The sequence below is a fragment of the Glandiceps talaboti genome, chromosome 8 (genome assembly GCF_964340395.1).
Source record: "Glandiceps talaboti chromosome 8, keGlaTala1.1, whole genome shotgun sequence".
NCBI classification, from domain to species: Eukaryota; Metazoa; Hemichordata; class Enteropneusta; family Spengelidae; genus Glandiceps; species Glandiceps talaboti.
The window spans coordinates 22,792,018-22,817,581 of NC_135556.1; the positions used below are offsets into that span (position 1 = coordinate 22,792,018).

Here is a 25,564-nt window from a genome sequence, read left to right on the forward strand (position 1 = left end):
CCTGGACCGATTTTTTTCAAACTTGGTACAGGGGCAACATGCTATGGCATACATATGCACGTCAATTTGTTTTATGATACGATCCAATATGGCCGCCTAGCAGCCATTTTGTTTGTGAATTTTCCCTGTCCAAAGCCATAACTCAGACATGCTTGAACAGATCTCATTCAAAGTTGGCATTAGGACAGTGTTCTATGACATACATGTGCATGTCCATTGTTGTCGTGATACGATCCAATATGGCTGCCTGGCAGCCATTTTGTTTGTGAATTTTCCATGTCCAAAGCCATAACTCAGACATGCTTGAACAGATCTCATTCAGAGTTGGTATTAGCTCAGTGTTCTATGACATACATGTGCATATCCATTTTCGTCGTGATACAATCCGATATGGCTGCCTGGCAGCCATTTTGTTGGCGCAGTTTTCATGTCCAAAGCCATAACTCAGACTTGCTTGAACAGAGGAGTGATATCAAAAACAACCATATGAGGCCAAACAACATTAACCAGGTTTGAAAATGACAACATAAACTGCCAGTTCCTTAAAACCCAATCATAGCGGGGCTGTCATTTTCAATGACTTGTTATAAAGAATATTGTATGTGTACTTCAGACAGCACCATTGTAGATATATCAAAATGTTCACGAGATGACGTAGCATTAAAGTATATGAACTTATTGCAGCTAAGGCGCAAGAAATTTTCAAATGTACTCGTTACACGACTGCTCCTGAGGTTTAATTTGGTTCAAATCATGAGCAAAATATTTCAACCCCCCCCCCCCAGACTGCACCCCACCCCGATCCTAGGACATCACAAAACGAGTATTTCATAACAAAGTGTTTTGTCATATTCAATTTCATCCGCATTACAGAAGATACATATTGTTTTCTAAATATTCATTTCCGAAATGTCCAGTTTCTACTCGGCGTGGTAAAATCCTAAGTCTAATATCATGTCTGAACTCTCAAGCAAGTTTAGATTTTGTAAGATTCACACATTCTGTTTTCTAAAGATTCATTTCCGAAATGTCCAGTTTCTACTCGGAGTGGTAAAATCCTAAGTCCAATACCATGTCTGAACTCTCAAGCAAGTTTACATTTTGTGAGAATCACAAACATGACAGGGCTTGAATATGTTACAGCAGGAAAATAGTTTGTTTTTTTAAATCGCTAACTTTATAATGAAACATACCATAGAATTCAAGGTAGGAAATAAACATTTTCCAAAGCAGTTTATTATATGAAATTTATGATGGAAATTGCCCTCATAAAGAGTCCACAATCCGGTATTTCTCGCAAACAGGAAACTAACAAATTGGGCTCATCATGGTGACAGTAATTGTCCTTTTCATTAAAAGGAAATCATCTACTCTTTGTAATTATATGAAAATGTTTGTTTTCAAATTATCCATATACAATGACAATCGAAACTAATAGAAAGTTGAGAACAAAGTCTAATTCATAATTCTTAATCGTTCCATGACGTCATATTGTAAGCCTTGTTCATTCTTAAATCTTACTCGAGTTAACCATGGAAGTATCAAGTGGGTGATACTTCCATGGTCTCACACATGAAAACGTTTCGATTTTGGAAGCTAAAAATAAGCACGAACACTCCAGTTAGTAGAATTGATCAAATTTACAAACTGACAGGACATGTGTTATAGAAAGATTTTTTTTTCAAAATCATTAGTCTCCTGACAACGTGCTGATGACATCGACAGGCGCGACCTTTGACACGGCATCGATTAAGTGTTTCGAGTCAAATACACGTTCTTATTACCCTTGAAATTGATTGCCCAAACAAAACCAACCCTCAAAAACTTAAAGTTATATTTAATTCACGTGTGATAGTTCGTGCTTTTCCAACAACAGCGACTTGCGTTGCGTACACACATGGCCGCATACGTAGGACACGATCGATGTGCAACGGGTAAATACTAAAGGTAAAACTAAATTTCGTTGCATCATGGATGTATTAGTATATCTCCCCTAATACATCCATGGTTGCATCAATTGAATTCATTATTGTGATGCCCAAGTGTAGATTTTGGGGTGTTGTGTATTTTGTTTGTTGTGCATGAAATAGAAACAGGTGAAATACACATAAAATTGCAAGTGATGTTAAGTAGGGTTGAGTGGGGAACTTGGTCGAGGCCACAGTCACCTGTGAGCTAATATTCTATTCCAGAATGATAATACTAATATTCTATTCTAGGATGATCATAATACAAAATACCATTGCAGGTGATTGCTCCGGAAAATACGAGTATTTTTTTATAGTATTTTCCGGAGCAATCACCGGCGAGAGTATTTTTTGAATATCGCAAATACCTATAATAGCGTCATTATTTTGTATTATGATCATCCTAGACTAGCATATTAGCATCCTGGAATACAATATTAGCTCGCAAGGTGATATGATATGATATATCTACATACAATGTACGATGAAGCAGACTTAATCTTTACAACAACAATAAAAACGTTACAAAGCGATATGGAACAACTGGTTTAGGTCGAAAAATACAATACACAGGTATCGGCCAACGATGTGTTATTTAACCCCCTGGAGGTAACCATTCCCTACGTCATCCCAGTTTCACGCTTGCTCACGATTTAGACATCTTTTGAAAGTTCTGTGAATTCAGTGTACTAGGGTAATCATTTTACATAAAAGGTAGCCAGTGCGTATTTTTCATAGCAATGCACATCGAATGATGCCATAAAAATTTCGGATCTGTCACCAGCACTTTTCCTGGTGACAGGCGGCGGTCACAAGACACTCCGATATTACATGATGTATATTTAAAATTTAAGTGTTGTAATATATCATGGAAATTGACCGACCACACATGTTACCTTTATAATTGGACAATCTGGAGTTCTGGCAAACACGAATCACGCTTATTAGTTCATTTGGATGTATCTTACTATTGAACTGTCCTACGATGAATGAAGTCGCTCTAATTTGCATACTGATGTTATAATGATTATTTCCAAATTGCCCATACATACGAGGACAATCGGAACTTCTTGAAATTGGATAGTAAAAGTCTCTCATTGGATTTCTAGTCGTTTAGCTTAACGACAAAACAGGAGAGTTAATTATCTTGTACAATGTGGTCTACTCATAAATATAAGTTGAGGTGACAGGATTGTCAGTCTGGCACGAGAAAAATGTCTCGATTACTCCTCGCCATTACTCTGTGGTACTTCTTGTTTGAAGCATGTGTCGCTGGAAAAGTGAACGGTGATTATGCAGTGGATGAAGATATCAATAATGGAATAGAGGTAAAGTATTAAGTTTAGCTATCTTGCAACTGGTCTGTTATTAGTGCCCCCAGCCTTTTTATAGCAAAAATGAGATATTTGTGACACGCTCAATTCTTGTCATAAAAGCAGAAATACATCAAAAGTTGCGTCAACATGGATGGACAGATCAGATAATCTATATGATAACATGATATATATTATACTACACTTTGTGTTGTTAGGCTTGAGATCATAGAAGAGTTACTACCGAAAGGTCAATTATCTATCACTTTATTGAACTGAGGACATTTTACCTCATTGACGACTAGTGTTTTGGCTTCGACTGATATGATCTCAATTATCAGATACAGACCAATGCGTACATGTAAGGCCTTAAGTACAATGTATAAAGATATAACAAATGGACACTAGAAGAGTTACAGAAAATAAATAAATAAAGAACATATCAAGACAGAAAAAAACGAAACAAATCAATATGGTATTACATTGTAATAGCTATGTCAAACATCATGGTATACTATTCATTATATCGACTCGGATTTTGAATGCCGAGTGTAAGAAAAAGGTGCAATATTTCTCAAAGTCTGAATATTGGTGGTTCTCATGAGTCTTGTAAACTTAATTGTCAAAATATGGCTGGTTACGGTAATACTATACACACTGACAGTGTGTGGGTTTATAAATAAAATGATACATTTTATCTTGCTGTGAACACAAATCAACATTACTAACGGAACAAATCAACATCACTGTCGGATGAAATTTGGAAGATTCAAACACGAAACTGTTTGTTGAATGTGTTCACAGTAAGATAAAACGTAACATTTCATGTGTGTGCACTGTCCGTGTCTGTATTTTGTTTTGTGTAATTCACAACAAATATTGTGTGAGATGTTAAAAACCGTCGCACCACCTAATTGAAACACTATAGTCTTTCTGGTTTGGAAGTAAACCAATACATTCATCTTTTCAATCTTGTGTAGAAAAATGTCAGAGACTTGATGTTCATAGCTGGACGTTACCAGTACAATAGAAACACTGAGGAATATGATAGGGATGATCACTCAAAACATAACATAGCATCCGGGAGAAGGAATCTACGTTCCCTACTCTTTGATCCGGTGGGAAAACACGAATCATTACGTGGTAAGAACTTTAAGACTGACTTTGATCTACCGTTGAAGTTGACGAATATGTTTGGTCACTATAATTTAGTTTTTAACTTTGCTTTGTATTCAACCAATCTTAATGCCTATATGCATATTCCATACCCGTCACTTTAGTATTATTCTTTTTAAAAAGTAAAATGTATTTAACATCTATGCTAGAAACTAAATGTAAACTGAATACCTCCTATTTTAAACCGTTTTCACTCTGTATGAAGATGTTTTTAAAATGTGTGAAATTCGGATGCATGGTATTATCAATTTGTCAACATCAAGAGATATGGCACTCTGAGTTATTATTGATTGTACTGAAAATATTGTTTACATGGAGTTTCATTTACTCTTCCTATCAGACATCGAAGATACAACAATGCCCACTGGAAAGTCCGTACAATATACTACTATGTATACTTCTTGGGACGAAATGTTTAATGAAACAAATACAGGTAATGAAACAAGAACAACTAAGCATTGTAACAATAGTTTGAGTATGGGGTTTAATTGTTAATAAATATATACATGTCGAGTATTCCTCAGTACAAGCACAGCGTTAAAAGTACCACCCACGTGGTACAGGTAACGAAGGGTTGTATGGATCATTGTACTGTGATACAGTCACCTAGAGGCGAGTAGATCATATCAGTTAGGCACCATTACACGTATCTTACTTTAGCATATCTCAAGGCCGTATAAGAAATGCACAACTGAACTGATGGGAGGATGACAACACCACAAGCTTGCTTGTTCTGGGTGGAAATTATCGTTTATAGCTCATTATTGTTAAACACATCAGACGAGACTGTATAACACATTGATAAACAGGGAGGCAAGAAAGAATATACGAGAAGGCATCTATGTAATCATATCACTGACTTGATATTGTTTCCTGTGCTAATCTCTTAAATCATGTTTGCATGTTCTGAGTAATGTCACACCCTTGATCTCTTAACAGCTAAACCCATTTCTTTGAATTTAGTTTTTGAACGCTGTTCCCCAGAGGAGTTTAAGTGTCCCAAAGGTTTTCGAGAATGTATCCCAGGAAACTGGGAATGTGATGGACTTCCTGACTGTTTAGATGGGTTTGATGAAGAGGATTGTGAAAGTAGGTGTAGACAATAGCACGGTCTTTAACATTATAGAATTGTATAATCAAAATCGTCACGAATACTTTCCCCGCCGGATGTAATATTGAAAACAGTATCTCAAATGACGGTGAATATTTGATAAAGATAATTATATCTTGGAATTCCATAGTACACACTATAGTTTATAAAGGTTTCACAATGCGTCCATGCCTATACTAGAACATGGGATACCGTTTAAATAAATTCAAGGGGAAACTTTAGAACTAGATATAAACTGAAACTGGTCCTCTCTGTAACTTTCTGAGTTTTTGAAAATTGAATAAACATAGTGTTAATTATGTTAATCAAAATATCATTTCGAAGTAAAAACCTTCTCACATTTCTTCTTAAAATTGATCAAATTATGTCTTAATTATTATACAAATTAGCATATATAGTAGGTTGATTATTTACCAATATACAAGTACTTAAAATTCATGGCAAGATAATCTATAGAAAATAAAGAGAGCGGTAAATTAGGCCTAACAACAACAATTATGTGGTTTGAATACGCTTAATATAGCAGAGGATTTTTTATTTTATTTTTTATACACTTTTTTTAGTGAGTGCAAGTGCGGTAGTTATGTTTTCTGTTGTTTTCCATATGGTCTCTGTGACATTTGTTTCTTCTCATCAGATGTACAGCCATTACAGATTTGAAGAATAGTTTTATATTGTCATTTTAAGTGGATGTCAGTTTCCGCATCCATTATTTCTCACAAGACTTCATTTTTTTGCGATTTTATTATTTATTAGTCGGCGTGAAAAACTAGGTGGGGTCGGGTAGCCGGAACCATACAATTTTTTTTATTAGGTCTTAAAGAGTCCAGAAATAGCTTGCAGTTATATTAAGCCTAACCCTGCACACAAGAAGTAGGAAACTAGAGTAATTTATCCCGTCTGTATCGAAACAAATATTTCAGATGGTAATGGTTGGAGTGACTGGACAAAGTGGGGAGAGTGTAACGTGTTGTGTGGTACAGGTGAACATTCTCGTACAAGACACTGTCTGAACAGTGATGGTGAAGGCTGTAATGGTGATGGCATAGAATATAAACTATGTCATCTAAAACCATGTTACGAAGAAGCAGGTTAGTGGGTTTTAAAGTATGTGCACTTTGTGAATTATTTGGTTTACAAAACATTAATATATTACGTTGCAGCGTTATGTTTACTCCCTGTCCGTATGCGTATGATCTGGTTCAGTTCTGTATTTTGTCTCTCACCACCACCCCTCCCCCTTACCAAGTCAACCTGTTTACTTTGGGAGTGGGGGGTTTGAGCCATTTTAATTCTCATCCTACAAAAACGATTTTACTTTTAATGGATCTGTCTGTACCCTAACTAAAAATATTTCTTTTAAAAATGCCGTAAAATTGAGAAATGGAAGAATTTTCACTATGCATGGCACTAAAATAACGTAGTGTCAAAAAGGAAGTATTTTTTCCTCACTACATACTGCCTTTGTATTTATAGCACTACATACTACTACATACTAATTTGAAACTGATTGTGCTGTCTGAAACATTTTCAATTTTGGCCAATTTAATTAAAAGAGAGTAGGGATGGGAGCCTGAAGTCTAGCTAGAATGTAGTTTTTTTATCCTACATTTGTCATAAACATTTTGTGAATTGAAAACACTAGGAGAGTCCCATTGATTAGACCCAGTCTAATGAGTATTATACGTACATGTAGATTTCACAGTGACTATGGTTAACATCCAATCTTGACAATGCTTTTAAACAAAGTAATGTGTGTGGAGTCATGATGGGCGAATGGTTAGAGTAACCGGAATCTGTAGGTTGCAGGTTCGAGTCGTTTGTTTCTGAGTGGCTAAAGATTTGGGCAAGATTTGAACCACGAGTCCCGAGTGGAATGTACAAAATAAGAAAGCAAATAACAGTTATATATTACTTGGTAACAGGTGAGAAATTATGCTATTGGCTTACGGGTAACTGTAAAACTGAAGCCTCATTGTACACATGAATCCCAAAACATACAAAATTTCAATGCCCTTTGTTTGGTTATTTATATCAGAGACTGGTTGCGGTACACGGTTAATCTCTACACAACCTCGAATAGTTGGTGGTGAGGACGCCTTACCTGGAGAGTGGCCGTGGCAAGCACAGTTTTATTCTCTTCTGCAAAACAAACTGGGATGTGGTGGTACGCTGATTGGCCCAAAACACATTCTGTCGGCAGCCCATTGCTTTGATAGTTATATTGGAGGGTAGGTTTCAACCCATAAATGGAGCAAGTGTGACTTGAATATGAGTATTATCCGGGGTTTGGGTATGGGATCATTCGTTATATAGCTGTGCTGTCCTTTCGGCATGCATTATTGGCTGTTGGTCTGAAATGGGGATGTACATATGGGGAGGCAATTCTAAAATGGAATTTCGTCAGTCAGGTTCTTGGCTTTAAAGTCGCCATATGGATGACAAATTGATACATGTATTTATTTTGGATTGTAATTTGTATAACAACTCTTCTGTGGTTTTAACTTGAAAAAATAATGTGACACAACATATACAAATTCTGTGTTCGTAACTCAAATGGCGTAAATTGCAAGAGTTACACTGCACGTTATTAACACGTTATTATGTATACGATAACAAACAACAAAATTGTACTGCAACCACAGGTTGTTTACAAGTTGAAATGAGGATTTCTGGGATATCAAACATAGCCTTCACTTGTTTGTATATCTAGTCACGGTCCTTGTCAATTATTGGATACCCTTGCTGCTTTCTTCGGGAATGAAAATGTGTGACCGGAGACTACTACACAGTTTAAAACCAGTCGGGTTTTGGCTATGATCACGGATGAAGTTTTGAAGGAGAGTTTGTTCATAAATTTAATACTTTCAACCGTAGATGTATTACATTACTACAACCATGATTAAATGTATTAGGTAATCTAACCACACAGGCAAGCTTAGTGTACATTGGTGGCATTTTACTGTCACAGTCTTTACCCCATTCCAACATGCAAGGTCAAGTCATCATTTACACATTTGAAATTCAACACTGTATTGTTTGTTATCGTTATTTCACACCAATCCTCATCAACGCCTTTGACACCTGAGCACAAAATTGAATTATTTGACTGAAATCTTCAATAGGCCATTCCAGACTGCAAACAGGAAATTGATAATACAGCGCCCTCGCTCAAATTGGGGGTATCAGCATCTAGTACAGTTTCTTAAGAGCTTTGTCCCTTGGTATTCTGTAGAAGTGTAAATCAGGGGTGTTTTCGTATTGTTCAGACATCGAGGAAAGCAACAGTGCTCTTATGATTACCCCAAAGGTACACACAGACAGGATGTAGAGCAACACCATGGCAAATTTTGGAAAGGCCTATTGAATTTATGTAACAGATATAATCCGACCAATATGCGTCGAGCGGTAGCGAGGCGCATATTGGTCGGATTATATCTGTTTTGTACACCGGCTAATTTCCTTTGTTGTGTATTGACTTTAGAATTCCAATATACTCCGGAGATAACTCATACACTGCTATCATACCACCGCAACAACAATACTAATAATAACAGTGTCTGCGCCATCGTGCATGTCTGTATTGCATCCGGGCTATTTATACACTCTAGCTAATACACATACATCCCCTAACAAAATTAGACACTCACTTCACACTTCAAGTTCTCAAATACAGTGCTGTACTATGCATTTTCTCAGAGGATATTTTCACATTGGAGTTAGAAGACTTGTACTCCGGCGTGGGCGTTAAATTTCGACTGACAGTTACAAGTATTAATATCTCGATATTGTTGTTACAGAACTAATGTCAGCAATTGGATAGTTCGATTGGGTAAATACAGATCTTCCAATAAAACAGGAAATGATGAGACGCCGCTAGAATGCAATATCAAAGAGATAACAAGGCATTTAAAGTATGGAGAAGAGAGTGGTAACTATGATAATGACATTGCTATAGTGGAACTGGAGAATGAAGTAATACCCAATGACTTTATCAATTACGCATGTCTAAATACTGAAAAGAAGGCCGTTTTTGATGAACATTCCTACTGCTTCACAACCGGGTGGGGCCGTCTTCGATTACCAGGTGAGGATCTCATTTCTACATTCATGTAAATTCAGAATATCAGATATGTCATGTGAAGATGGGTTCTCATTGACAGAAAACTTGAACTGTGATACATTTATCGAAGTCAATGTATAAGGGATCCAGAAATAGCTAAGCAAGTAGTTTGTGTCTGTAACTTGCAAACACAGATAACAATATATACTAGTTATATATTTATTTTGTGTTCTAAATGTACGATGTCGGAGTGAAATATAATGCAGAGTAGCACCTCACTACCTGCAGACATGTAAAGGCAGATGGGCGAAAAAATCATATGAAAGTTAGGTTGAAGAAACATCACATGTACATTGTTTATTTAGTCAACTGTGAGTGAACATTTAGCCGCCAGTAAGGACTGGATGAGGTCAAAAGAAAGATCCACATTTTATTCTGCCAAAAACATCTTCATATTCGAGATCAGCTGCTTGCTGCTTCTTGTCGTAAACTAAAAGAACTAGTAAATGAAAACCATTACATAAACTAATAGACATGCAAGGACGTGAACTATATTTAGTATTTTCCATACTTGGCCAACAAAAATTAAGTTAATCAGTGACACTTCATATCATGTAAGTTTACTTCAATAAATTGATGACAACCATAGTCATACAGTTTTAGTTTTCGCAACTAAATAGTGACCTTTAGGCCTTAAAAATTGTGTGGTTCCGATTACGCTCAATTTCAGAATAGGTGGGGTAGGTAGATTTTTTATTTTATTTTATTATATATTTTTTGTTCATCTGAGTGCCTGAGGTTTTCCATTGTTTTCAAAATGGTCTCTGTGTTATTTATTTCTTCCTATCAGATGTACAGCCATTACAGATTGGAAGAACAGTTTTATATTGTCTTTTTAAGTTGATGTACGTCAGTTTCCGCATCCACTATTTCTCGTGAGACTTCAATGCGTAAGAAAACATGTTTAGCAGTGAAAAACTAGGTGGGGTCAGGTAACCGGTACCAAACAATTATTTTTTTTAGGCCTAATCAGTGTTTCGTTCATTAAAATGTATTTACTCACAAACCTAGCTACTGTTTTTTATCTCACAGTGACCATAATTTTCATTATTTCTTCATTCGCACAATGGATTTTATGACTAAATACATAGAAAAAACTAAGAGTAAAAAATTGAAACTTTTCAACAAAACACTTTTAAGAAATAATGTATTCTATTCAGTAAGATCAACTTATGCTTTTTTGTATAAAAAATAGCATAAACTCTTGATCCTCTCTGGAGTGAAAAGAGATAAAATTTACCAACACAAACATACTCTCCTAACTCATATACAATATGATTAATAGACAGAGTAGGGGTTCCTTTCTTGTCTTGTTGGATCCGTTTGTATTGAAGAATTGAGAATAATTTAAGTATGTTTGCCATGCCATCTCTGGACGTACCATCTATCTACAAATTTTCTACATCTTTGTCTACACACTCTGTTTCCCTACTGACACACAGAAAGCCATAATTTCACGGATGAAAATGAGATCGAGAAGGATCGTCCCGAGGTATTGCAAGAAGCATTGGTGCCATTGGTTCCTCATGATATCTGTAATGCTTCGAGTTCTTATAATGGAAGGTTAACATCCAATATGATATGTGCCGGATATTTTACTGGAGGAATTGACTCTTGTCAGGTTAGTAATATTGCGTCTTGTATCTATAGAGGTGGTGGTTGATGTATAAGGTCAGTGTATCTATTCCATATTAAACTATGATGGCTTTGTATGTTGGTATTTCCTTATCTCACAGCTTGAGGAAATGGCTGTTGCCCCATAGTCATAGTCTTGAGCTGGAGATTGATTTATACTGTATTAAAATCTAGGAAAGTGATTGCTTTCTCTTTTTTTCACAAAATGCTCTCAATTCATACGTATTTGGGATAATCTCATGAAGCTTTGCACAGACAAAATGAATTAGGTTTAACAAATAACGTAACCTGCCCACAAGAATAAATAAAACAGTTACGCAAATGGCAGATATTCATACGATATTCATACAAGCTTGAGCCTTTATGCTCTCAATCTGTTTGTATTGCATTAGGGTGATTCCGGTGGACCACTGGTATGTCTGCATCAGAATTCAGATGATGGCCTTGGTCATTGGTATCTAGTTGGTGTGGTAAGCTGGGGCGAGGGATGTGCATATACACATTATCCTGGTGTGTACACTAACGTTGACATCTACTTGGAATGGATTCAAGAGAACAGATAAGAAGTGTGAAAGATTCCAAGATTTAATCCCTGTTAGAAGGTCCAAGAAATTACCATCAAATGTCACATGGTTTATTTGGACTATAAAGCTTTCAATTTACATATAATCTTTTCTAATTCTTTATTTCCAGCATGCACTTATATTATTAAAAGAGATTCATTTCCTCATCACTGATATTTGAATAAACCAGTGTACAATCATTATCTCAGAGATATTATTTGATGTATTTATTTATGAACACGGCAAGTGTTCAAGCTTATATCCAGTGGCATAGTCAAGTCGTGGTGATGGAGTACATAGCTTATCATAATAACGGGTTTTGAATTCTTCCCGGGGTTAATTTATTTTGATTATTTTAGTGCACACATTTATCATCATGTAGTTTAGTATTTTTTCATCAGTAGATGTAGAGCTAAACAAGCCCAAAGTTTAAAAGAACAAATGAAGTGTGATAAAGACAGCAGCCATGGTATTTATTGAAATTATAACTGTTCCCAGAATGCATCGTAAATGTCTCAACAGGGCCTAGAAATTTTCTCTGCATCACGCCAAAAAATCTAACCTATCGTGATTTTAGTTTTCATGGAAAGAAAGCCAATCATCATACACTCTATTAGTTTCTCGACGACACTCTCATTGATATCCTTGATAAAGAGAGTTGATTTATTCATGGGAAGAAAAGACTAGTCAGGGTAAGACAAACAACAGAAAAATCAGCATTATTCAACCACAAAAAATGAAATCAAATCAAATAATTACTAACATGTTCGCTGAGCCCTGTGACCCCTAAATGATCACATTCGTAACCCTCCCCCACTCCCTCCCCACATATACAATTAAATTATAGGGTAACCCTTTGAAGTTGAGCATTCTGATGATGTACAAGATGTACAATCATCCAGTACACTATATTAAAGCATAGGAATTTCGCATTGGTATCTAACCTTCACGTTTATATTGTACGTACACGAACAATACTTTTTTATTGATGTATTATATAAAAACGTAGTAGAGTCTATTTATCGATTAAAATTCAAAAAATAAATACCCATTTGTCATCCATATGGTCACGCCATCAAAACTTTCACGAAAGTGACGGACAGTTCTCACACCCATCGCCACACTCAAAACACAATCGAATCTGTCTTCCGACTGAATCCCAGTCCGTTATTAGGATAATAAGGTAATTTTTCAGTTAACAAGACGTTTAGATCGATCAAGTTTTTATTGCATATTCAAATATTTTACATGACGCCAACAGTTTTGCATACCGTAAGCTTAGTAATAGTATACACATACAAAGAGTATGAGACAAAGAAATTAGGGTATTCGTGATGTCATCAACAGAGGTTTTCCCATAAACCCTTGCAGGAAATATCTTAATATATATCAAGATCAGCAGAGCTTCTTTCTTTACAAGTTTACAAAGTTTAGTAAGTTACATGATGCTACTTTATGACCCAAATCATACATGTAAGTTGACAGAAGTAATCAATACACGTGCAGCAGAGCTAGAGATAAGACTGCTGTCTTTTCCTTGAAATGTAGCAATGAGGTGTGTTTTAGCTTTAACACTGGTTTCTTCCTTTTCAACACACATTAATAAAAAGGGCTTGAAGGGGGACTTTCCCAATTACAACACTGGACCTGGACACGTGATCTCGTTCTATGCTTTGTACGATGTGACGCTAGTAACCAAGTTCATTTTAAGAGCTATACCATGTAGTACATATGTGTAACGTTAACATTTATGGTATCATGAATTAATGCATTGTTTCCGTTCTCTCAAAAAGTTGTCTATTTCGTCGACAGGGTTGACAAAATAACACCTAAAGAACTTATTACATGTCGTAATATCTGCTTCACGACGACCACAATTGAATAAATGGTAATCGGTCTTGCGTTGTTTACGACCATTAATATGAGTCACCGATGACATCGCAGGGATAAGGGAGCGTGTAACTGATTGATTGAGCGAGCGATTTATTGATTGATTGATTGATTGATTGATTGATTGATTGATTGATTGATTGATTGATTGCTTATTTGATTGATTGAATGATTGATCGATTGATTGATTAACCTTTTTTGGAGAAATAAAACTTATTTTTTGTTTGATATTGAATAATTTAAATTAGACGAACTACCTTTGACCTCTGAAATCTCTGGCCCGTGATTGGCCAATGACACACACATGATCATTATGATTGACAGAGGGGTGTCAGTCTGTCGATATATGTCAAGTATGATATTGTTTATATATATCAGCTGGTTTTGACCAGGTGACTCCATATACACATTCGCTGAAGCTCGTGTATCTATGGCATCAACTGGTCAAAACCTTTGGTATACCATACCCAGGGGTGGTTTATTGCTTATATATACAATATTTAACTCCCTTACAGGATTCTACACCCCTCAACAATAAGTTGGCAGTCAAATGGTTTAGATGAGGCCATGAAAAGTACAAACACCAGTGTGTTGTGACGTTTATAGTACAAAATGTAACTCAAAATCCTTGTTAGCACAATTATTTACATATTGGTACCTTGTTCTGACTTAACCAATACAAGAACAAGATCAGCAATTACAACATTTGTGAACACAGGGATAACATAAAAAAGAACTCAAAATCTGGCAACATAATTGCTAAACTGAATAGGATGGGTAACAGTACAGGTGTACCAATTTTAGTCAAAATGACACATATTGTTCCTTCTATATATCAACAACTTCAAATCTCCATATGGATGTGGAAAGTGCGCAAACAGCTTCATACTGTAGAGTTAAAAGGCTGGCCTAATGATAGGGCAGTCAAGACCCAATCAAGGTGATGTTTTTACACACACTTTACAGAAGATCTGGCACAAACCTAAAACAAAGTCTTAGGTGCAGCATATTTGGTTTTTAGTTCACAGCATTTTCAATGCAATACCTGATGAACTTGTGGACAGTTTCATTGATGGCTTAAGTTCGTAGACCTTTCCTATTGTGTTAAAACTGAACTATGTGTCAAGGTCCTGAATAAGAATGTCTATATCAGGAAAGCTGAGTTTTTATGAAGTAAATATACAGGATGATGTAGGAAACACAAGCAGCGGAGAAATATGAAAGAACATTCACCTACAATCGGTCACAGATTTGACTCTGAGTGGTCTTACTACTGAATAAAATACTGTAAGCCTACAAATTTTTGCAATTTCACAGTCTACAACTAGTTCTCAAACTTGGCCAATTTTATGAACTACTAAAGTAGCCTGGTGCACCGTTTATGTATAAAGAGACATTATTCACTACTTATTTTTGTGTGTTTTTGTTTTCCAGCGAAATAAGCCACAATAAGTCTTTTAATAGTGAATATTTCCAGATTTACAGTAAAACATAATGATTTATGCAGCAAATCTGCTTGCACTGAAAATATGACTAAATCTGAGAAACTAGAGTCCACACTTTAAAATTACTGATGTCTGGATATGGCACATAAAACTACTTACAATGTTTTAAGTAAGTCTCTTTGTCATGTGTCGAAGCATGGCCCTGTCCTCTGACACACCTGGAACCCATTTCCAGTCCTGTTCATTGACAAGCCTGGTACACATTTCCAGTCCTGTCCTCTAACGATTCTGATACCTATGCTCAGTCATGTCTTCTGACAGCACTGGAACCCACTTATATTCTTGTCCTCTGAAAAATCTGGTACTTATTTCCATCCTGTCCGCTGACAACCCTAGTACACATTTCAAGTCCTGTCCTCTGACAAACCTGGTACATATTTCTTTTGAGGTTCTTCTTCACCCTTTCCTCAAACAATCATACCCTTTTTCATGTTTTCTGTTGCTACATTAGATATGGTCAAGCTACTTTTAAGTCGTATTTGCCTTCTTTACCCATTCTATACGAGTTGAGCTTTCCAGTGTCCCATTTTACTTTGATCCAGCCATTTTCCCCGACTTCTTCAATTACTCTTCCTTTGCTCGGTTGGGGACCATCCTACAACAATGATAGATACCCATACATTGAATGTTTAAAACAAAATAACAAGAGGCAGATGATTCCTAGCCCCTCTGAAATGTTAGCACTTATCAGAATAATATGTTATTCCAAGGTAATGAAGAGATCAAACCATGTACAAAGCGTTTTAAATGTGATGACCTGTTTCATGATTTTATTGATCATTTTTAATCACATTATTTAAGTACCATGCATTTCCTATCACTCAAAGGTTCTAACCTGACCTCCTCATTTCCAGGCATGTCCTGTCCACTGACAACCATTTGTACATACTTCACTATGATTCATGTACGTCAATTCATATCCACTGGTATCCTCGTACCTATCATTTATATATTCTTAACTGATCTATTTCCAGTCCTGTCAGAGTACTTATTTCCAGTCCTGTCCTCTGACAACCCTTGGATCTATTTCCTGCCCTGTTCTCACATGTTCTTACCTGATCTCTCTATTTCAAGTCCTGTCCTCTGACAACCCTGGTACCTATTTCAACCTTTGACCTGTGACAATCCTAATACCTATCATTAACATGTTCTTACCTGATCGCTCTATTTCAAGCACTGTCCTCTGTCCACCCTAGTACCTATTTCAACCTCTGACCTCTGACAATCCTAATATCTATCATTCACATGTTCTTACCTGATCTCCCCATTTCCAGTCCTGTCCTCTGACAACCCTGATACCTATTTTCATCATAGTAGCTAGTTCAGGTCCACTGGTAGGTAAAGGTGCTGGTTGTGGCTGTGATTTAGTTTCTTCTACTACAGCAGCTATGTGTGGTTCATCAACTTCTTCCAGTGACTCTGTATTAGGAGGTAGTAGATTCAATGTACAATATACATAATTGTAATCTATTTGCCACATTTCAAACTTAAACACAGGAAATCCAAATACCCAGAAACTAAAATCTGGTACATGATTCAGAGAATTTTATTCTCCAATCATTTGATTTATATGTCATAACACTACATTTGTACCAAAATATATATCAGAAATTTGCTACATTCATTGTTTAGAAAATGCTGACAAATTCTAACAAGCTAGCTACTGAAAGAATTTTCGTCCAGATATTAAATCTTAATATTTCCTTACACTATTTAACGATATTCTTGCATATTGTCCTTTAATAATATGAACTGATAAAGATGGAAGTGCAGGTGGAAGATAAAAAATTCAATTGTGAAGTGATCTCGCTAATGTGCCTTAGGTGATGTGTGGACTCAATCATTTACACACTCTGTCATAAAAGCTTAGCATTTGGTAGTCTTGCTGCTAGACGTTCGGGCTTTCTTTCGATGCTATAACTATAAGCGAACGAAGTTCGCATGTGAGGGCTTGCCCGAACAGTCTAGCGAATGTCATTTTCAGACCGGACATTCCATTGAGATTGCGATAAGCGGTGGGTGGGGCCATATATGCATATATATACTTTAATATATTCAATCTCTGCATGCAGGTGTTGACAAACACATTTATGTCATTACTATGTCTTATCAGTTTATGGTAATTGTGTTTGATGAGTGTGTAGACGTTGTCATTCACACATTTTAGTTAACCCATTGGTGGTTATTTTCACAAGCCCCTCCTTAAGATGAATATGCATGAAAATTTCGCTATTGTCCTCTGTTTGTGCTTGTCGATAATATTGGCAGTTATTTATATCCTGATGACATTCGCTAGACCTCGGATGTTCCATCCTCGATAGCGTTGTTCGGCTGTGTGTCGTATTTTATCGGAAGAACATCCGAGGGCTAGCTGATAGACTAAGCATTTGGGTGTTTGACACACACACAATCCTTGTTTGAGACACATTGAATCCTGGTCATAAGAGCTTACAGTAAACTGCTGCATAAAATCCTCAAATGCTAAGCTCTTATGACCAGGATTCAGTGTCTCAAACAAGGATTAGGTGTGTTTCAAACAAGGATTGTGTGTGTCTCAAACAAGGATTGTGCGTGTCTCAAACACCCAAATGCTAAGCTTTTATGACAAAGAGTGTATGACGGCTACATACCTGTGCTGATAGTTACTTTCAATTCACCCACAGTTTCTTTCATAGAAAAATCTTCATGTGGTGTGAACTCCATAAAAGCGCTCTCTACTTGACTGCACTCTGTTTCAATAACTAAAATCTTGTCAATTTGTGAGGTCACTCCTTTCTGCATTAACATCACTTGGTTTGAACTTCCATAGTTCACCAGCTTCTCAGCAAATTCTCTTGCATGAGTGAGATCAGAACTTATACCTTCCATTTCCTTCAGTTGTGATTGTAGATTGGTTTTCCGATTGTCGTATTCATCCTTAAGCTGCCTTTGAATCTTGTTCCCACTTTCTCTCACTTTACGTGTTATGTCTTCAACAAATTTTTCAACGTGTTTGTTTATGTCCTTGCTCTCACTTTCAAAGCACTCACCCAAACAAGTTATTGTATGTTGTACCGCCGTTTCACTTTCAGTTATTTCATTTTCTTTTACACTCAAAGTCTCTATCATTCCTATCAGCTTTGTTTTAACTTCTGCAGCGGCATTATCTAAATGTCTGTATTTGTGTTCTGGTTGGGGATGACTGGTAACAGTACACTCAAGGCAAATGGGTTTGTCACACGTATCGCAGTAGAGTTTAACCTGATTGTCACTATGATCACTGCAGTAAGTGGGCGGTTGTAAAGAAACGGGATCAGTGGACTTCATTCTTTTGTATTCCTCAAGATTCAACAATTTGTGTGACTTTGTAGCACGGATATTTTCGTGTGGAGTTACACAGGTTATACATAATTCTGAAGCACATTCTATGCAGTATTTTATCGTATTAGATTTATGACAACCCCCACATACAGCACTACGTCTGTGTGAGTGTTCAATCAAAGTATTGACGAAGGAATCATCTGGGAACTTCTCTACTCCACCCTCGGGTATGCCGTGTTGTCTTCGGCAAACCGGACAGCACAACTCTTTACTCTTTGCAAACTTACCAATACATTGTTCACAGAAACTGTGCAGACAAGGCAGGATTTTAGCATTCTTATACAATTCCGAGCATATTGTACACGAAAGAAAGTTTTCGTCAATATCAGATGATTTTAACTCCTCATTGCTAGCCATAACGAGAGCTGTATGGTGATGATTATGATAGAATGCGTACTGTCAGTAAGTAATAACGAGTAGCACTGTCTGTATAGTACTCCGACTAATCAGTGACCTTATTACTTCCGCGTCCAGCAAACTGAAAGGTGTATAGTAGGGAAACCATATCTAGAATACTTGTCAAACTAAGGAAACACGAATAAAGCTTTCGAACAAGTAATGGTGCAGTCTAAAAGGAAACCACAAACTCACCAAAAATTAGGACATCGGGACCACTTCCGAAACCAGTGACGGGGGTCATGACAGGTCATCTCACCTTCAAACTTCGTCGTAAGAGGGCGATAGAGAGATGAGAAACAATACTTTGTGGCTCAAATTAATGCTAAAATGGTGTTATCTAAATATATTCTAATTCGTCACCTTTTTGCTAGAAAAAAGTATGTATTTTTTCTTGGATACGCCCTCAACAATAATTTTCTAAAAACAATGGTGATATGTACTAAAATGTCATTAACTTGTAAATACATTTTACTACATATCTGAGGAAATGAAAATATTAAGATGTTCTTAATATTCAATGTAGCATCAAATTTGACCTACTACATGTAAAACATTGTATCGGGCAGACACGATTTAAGCAAGGGTATCACATCTAAGTAGGAGATATATCATATTCAAAGTAGAGTAGAACTGATCGAGGTCACCTTTAGGTCATTTGCTTTAAATTTATTGAAAATTGACAAAGAAATGTATGGTGCTAGCAAAAACGTTTCAACGTTTCAAAACTACTTAGATCATTTTCCAATGAATGTGTGCAGGATGCTCTCATTTGTCCAAAACATGTGGATTGGGATCATTGGCTCACTGTATATGTAAGTATGTTGACTTCATCAGTGAAACTGTTGGTACAGTGCACGTGACAGTTTATCATTGCTTGAACACTGAAAAACAATCTCCACCATGTTCTGACACTACTAACTTTCCAAGTGGTTCATCGCCTGTGATGTATATGCAAGTAGGTCTTTTCAACTCTTCATCAGCACCACTAACATAGTTATTTCAATCCTCACAGACATATACAGAACCGTTTTTGTCGATGATGATGCCCTCTGGATGATTGAGCTGACCATTCACCTTCCCCACGGATCCAAAAGAGAGTGTGTATTCACCATGTTCATTAAACACTTGCATACAACGATCATCATGGTCCGACACGATGACATTACCATCACCAGTTATACAAACGCATTGTGGACTGCTGAACTGACAAGCTCCATTGCCATGACTACCAAAGGATTTGATGTAAGTATGGTCTGCATTATAAATACATACACAGTGTGCACTGTAATCAACAACTTAAGCCCTGCCATTAGTAGGGTTAATAGCAATACCATAGGGTGATTTCAACTCATCTTTAACAAAGCATCTTATCAATTTTAAATTCTTGTCACATACAAAACCTGCTTATTAGCACTATCTGTGATATAGATATGACCATTCACCATGCATACATTGAGATGATTTTGTGAAATTGATGATATCTTGGTGATCACCATTGATAGTAATATTTGTATTCTATGATTATATGTATCACAGACCATTTCCTTTGTAAGCATAACACCATAGGGGCTACTTTAATAGCCTACCCTTTCCTGACCCACTCTCCCCAAATCTACACGCCAACCCTTTCTGAGGCATAACTTTGACACTGACAGGTGAACCTTGTACTGGTAAATTATACACTGCTACTGATATTTTATGTTTACCCTCTACCTTGCCTACACCTGTCAAGGAAAACTTTCCCTCTTCATTGTCTGTTACTTTCATTTCTTCCCTTTTGTTATCAGGTGTCTTCATTGCAGCACTGACATCATCAGTAGTGGTGGTTGTAGCTGCATTACCTTTCACTCTCTTCTCAGCAGTTATTATGTCATCATTAATTCTAGCAAACTCTGGCATGTGTGGTTGTCTTCAACTTGCTTCATTGCACAGAAGTCATCAGAGGGTAGAAACGCCACGTAATCATCCTCCACTGGAATGAGCTTTGTTTAGATAACCTCTCTATCTGTGATGTCCTTCCATTTTGTTGACATTACTTGGATTAGAGTTCCATAGTTCATCAATCTCTCAGCTATTTCCCTAGCATGTGTGAGACTATCACTCTCGCCTTCAATTTCCTTTAATTGTGCTCATAGATTAGTACTACGTTTGTCAAGACAACTCCTTAGTTCAGTCACTAATTCATTTCCATTTGGCCTTACCTGACAGGTAACATCTTCAACAGTTTTATCAATGTGTTCAGTTACTTTGTTTTCTTCCAACTGGCAATGCTACTCCAAAGATAGTTAGCACAACTAAACTGAGGTTCAGTAGTGCTATTGGGATCGCCCGGCGTCTGTCTGTCTGTCTGTCTGTCTGTCTGTCTGTCTGTCTCTCTCTCTCTCTCTCTCTCTCTCTCTCTCTCTCTCTCTCTCTCATACAACACAACACAACACAACACAACACAACACAACACAACACAACACAACACAACACCAATGACAACCATAATGTGGGTTCAAAACAAAAAATTCCAAGTTAATTTGTTTCAATGTTTAATGCTATTATTTTTACCATATAAAAGGCAACTCTCCACTTGAGTTGAGATTTTTAATACACTTACACACAAAACAATGAAAACTGGGGTCATTTCATTGTCACAAAATCTCACACAAATCAGATTCCGAATTCAACACCTACCAGTTCAGAGAAAAAGTAAACAATATATCACATACTTAGCATATCTATGTGACTAATATACATATACTAGGTTTTAGAATGTACAGGAAGAAAACAGTCATCTCTAAGTAGTTCAACATTCGCAAAGCATATTAGAGTAGTGCTTCCTCCCCATCCCATCCCCCCACCCCCTCTGTTCATTCCTTGTGAGCTTGGCATCAAAATTTACAAAAGGAAATAAAAAACAAAACAATCACCTCTCAATTTGTAAATGCTCAAGATTTGAAGATTTGCAAAGTCAGTATTACCAATTTAAAACAAGGTAAAGACTTGACCAATGTCAAGTTCTACAATCACTAAATTATTACAATCACTCTCTGGGTGTACATTTCAACAGAGTACTTGACAATAAACTCCTATTCCAATATTAATATGGATACGGTACATTACAAATACTGATCAATAATATGACAAATAAGATGTTTGCAAAGCACTCAGTTGGTCTGAGATTAGCAATTATTACAATCCCAAATGATAGACCACCTAAATAGACATGGTACAAAAAGTTACACAATAAACCAATTGTAATGAAAATGACAAACAAACAAACAAACAAACAAAGTTTGACTACCTACGCAAAATTTAGTTTGAAACCCAAGATGTTTAGAATACAGCATGTCTATTATGTATAGCTTTGAGAAACATTCAAGCCGATAATACATGTCATGGATTAGCATGGTTTGTTTTTTTTCTTTCTTGAGAATCTGAAAACAGACGTCTTAAAAGTTATGAATGTTTTACATGTAATGATCCATATTCTACTATCTGAGCACGGTCTTACCGCGAGTGAATAACATAATAATAAACTTACAGTTTCTATTTCTGGGAATATCCATTAAAAGTTCTATTTGTTGCCTCACAATTTTTGATATGCAGACTTAACTTCAGCGCATAAAAACAATCTTCTGTGTACTTTACTTTCAATACACATTTGACGCTAAGAATAACAGATATCTTTTTTTAATTCCAGGTCTTCTACTAGTGGCACAGTACTACAGTTGTACAAATTGAGGGTGTCTTTTTCAAGGTTAGAATGCTACCCACGGATTCAATATATTGTAATAAGAGCAAGAGAGAGTTAGCCAGGCAAGTGTTTCAGACAGATACATATTCTTCCATAGTTGTTATTTTAAATTACTCTTATGCTTATGCTCCAATTTCTAATCATTTCTGTTAATTCAGAAGCTACTCCTAATATTTACCTAGTAATCAATTCAATTATAAATTAGTTGAACAAAAATAACATTGCATTTTATCATTTCATATATATTTATGATTCCACATAATATTCTATATAATTACAAGTAATATGATTGGCTCTTGAAGCTCACAATTACATGCCACCTGCCAGCGGTCCAATTATATATTTTGTCACATGACTGTTATACTTATAGTATAGCTGGTCTGTGATTGGTGAAGAGACTCCTAATTTGCATGCCACCTGCTCTAAGTAAATTAGTGACACATCAATTAACAAGGTCCAAAAGTTTTGTAATTTTGAAGCCCAACTTTTGTAATCCACTTGGTTAAAAATAGATCATGAATACATTGTTACATTACAGCGTAACAAGGTGACGAAAAAGAAGTTCTATGATTGGTTCTTGAAGCTCACAATTTGCATAACACCTCCTTTAAAAACTCTTGTGTGTCCATTGTACAAGGCTGTCCCAACAACATTGTTACAAGGTAGCACGATGTACAACATTGTTACAAGGTAGCACGATGTACAACATTGTTACAAGGTAGCACGATGTACAACATTGTTACAAGGTAGCACGATGTACAACATTGTTACAAGGTAGCACGATGTACAACATTGTTACAAGGTAGTACGATGTACAACATTGTTACAAGGTAGCACGATGTACAACATTGTTACAAGGTAGCACGATGTACAACATTGTTACAAGGTAGCACGATGTACAACATTGTTACAAGGTAGCACGATGTACAACATTGTTACAAGGTAGCACGATGTACAACATTTTCAGTAATTGTCACTCAAAGAGCTGCTATGGAGTTTCCGTTGTGTCCAAAATGCATATCTTCAATCTTTACCTTGTCACTGTCACATTTTAATCAGATTCCGGTTCAGTGTCTGATTCCACACTATCAATATCTCCATCACTGTCATCTGTGGTATCGTCACCAACTGGTTCTCCCGTCAGTGCTATCCTAGCATAGTCATCAGTATCAATCGACTTACAGAAATGGATGGCATATTTCAATTTCTCACGCAACACTTCCTTGCAGGAATATCGTGGCATCTTGAGAAGGAAGAAACATGTATAGGACTCGGGTAGGAAGTGGTCTGGTGGGTTGTACTTGTCAAGTACCTGTAAAACAAAATAACACAAATGATTCATATTTTGCTGACCAGGTGTTCTGTCAATAGGATGAAAACCAGTCAGAACTCTTGAAAACCTTGCAATAGAGTTTTGCTAAGACTATCAAGTTCCTATTTGTAATTTTCATTCATAATGCTTTATAATTTGTAACTTTGACAAATATGGAACAATTTTGTTTGTATGATTAAATATACAGCATTAAACACTTCTTTTATTGACTCAACTACTTTCATAATCAAACATTTCATTGTAACTCAAACAACAAGGATATATATATAAGTACCAATGTCACTGATTGTATGATGGCAACCCAACGAGCGCATATCTGAGCGAAAATTATTTATTTGCAGAAATTTGAGAAATTTACTCAAACAAATGGTTCAAAGTTCCTTCTGATTTTGATTGTTGTTTCTAAGTCATTCAGACTGTTACAGTACGACTATGAATAGAAAGTCTCACCAACATGTACCCACACACTTTTTTCTCTCTCTAAATTTATTTTTAACTCACTGACCAAACCCATCAATTTTAAGGTGTTACAATGAGACACACAGAATTAAGTACAGACGCCCTAAAGTGTAGATGTGTACATACTGAAATTTTTAATTGACATCAGGCTTCACTAGAAAAGCTAGTTTTGGATGATTGTATTACTAAAATAATCATCAAATTTCGCATATATCACTGACCATGATTGATATCACACATAGCTCATACCTGTAGAACAAAATCTCTGCCTCTAAAGTCAGCTATTGTACGAGGTAGACGCGTCCTTCCCCAGACAAAGCGAAGGAAGAGAGATCTTTCCGTGTTGGAGAACTCTTCCATGACTTCCCAGAACCAATGTACAAGAGGTGCTGATGCATCTACTCCTTTGTAGGTAGCCACACTCTTTAGTAGATGTAAAGGAATATCAGGACTACCACAGATCTAAGATCAGAGATATGACATAGTCAATCAATCAATACACATGTACTGTACTAACTTGTTTCCAATTAATCTATAACTACAGCTGCAAAAGGCAACATTCGGCTGTAGTCTGTATCGTCAAGTCAGTAAGGTCATATCTGCCTAGTATATAATTACATAGCAGATACGACCTTACTGTACTGACGCAACGATATGAAATGTACACATTTACAACCAGTAACAATGAAGTAAAGCACTTTCTCTATGTGCTACACTCATTTATAGCATTCACATCAAGTATAAAAGTACACTGTTTCAATTGGTGTATTTACATGCCCAGCATGTGGCCTTTCTAAAGTGGTCAATTAGCAATTGAAACAGTATACTTTTACACTTGATATGGATGCTATGAATGGTTGTGGTACATACAGAAAATGCTTTACTTTGGTGTTATGGGTTGTACATCAAAGTTGCAAGTTGAGTTTGTTGTTTTACTTGATTGATAACACTTTACGCTTGTAGACAGCATGATTCTTATTATACTGAG

General features: G+C 36.4%; 3 protein-coding genes across 3 annotated transcripts in view; 1 reads left to right on the plus strand and 2 right to left on the minus strand.

Annotated features, from left to right (window-relative positions):
* The first annotated feature begins 3,157 nt into the window (after positions 1–3,157).
* On the plus strand, positions 3,158–12,047 carry LOC144438968 (plasminogen-like). The gene is made up of 9 exons (XM_078128199.1): positions 3,158–3,295; positions 4,261–4,423; positions 4,797–4,889; positions 5,420–5,545; positions 6,491–6,658; positions 7,606–7,798; positions 9,368–9,654; positions 11,133–11,311; positions 11,718–12,047. Exons 1-9 carry the CDS (start codon positions 3,182–3,184, stop codon positions 11,886–11,888), a joined length of 1,494 nt encoding a protein of 497 aa, XP_077984325.1. The 5' UTR covers positions 3,158–3,181; the 3' UTR covers positions 11,889–12,047.
* A 3,693-nt stretch (positions 12,048–15,740) lies between these two features.
* Positions 15,741–19,000, minus strand: LOC144439388 (E3 ubiquitin-protein ligase TRIM33-like). Its single transcript, XM_078128675.1, has 3 exons — positions 17,914–19,000; positions 16,539–16,702; positions 15,741–15,878 (listed from the first exon to the last, which is right to left on the minus strand). Exons 1-3 carry the CDS (start codon positions 18,998–19,000, stop codon positions 15,741–15,743), a joined length of 1,389 nt encoding a protein of 462 aa, XP_077984801.1.
* Positions 19,001–23,597: 4,597 nt separating this feature from the next.
* LOC144438615 (E3 ubiquitin-protein ligase HERC2-like) overlaps positions 23,598–25,564 on the minus strand; it is a 55,729-nt gene continuing 53,762 nt past the window's right edge. Inside the window, exons 75-76 of the mRNA XM_078127713.1 lie at positions 24,826–25,038; positions 23,598–24,096 (exon numbers count right to left, since the gene is read on the minus strand). Of these exons, the coding sequence (XP_077983839.1) occupies positions 23,836–24,096; positions 24,826–25,038 (474 nt within the window). The 3' untranslated portion in view covers positions 23,598–23,835. The remainder of the gene's footprint in view (positions 24,097–24,825; positions 25,039–25,564) is intronic.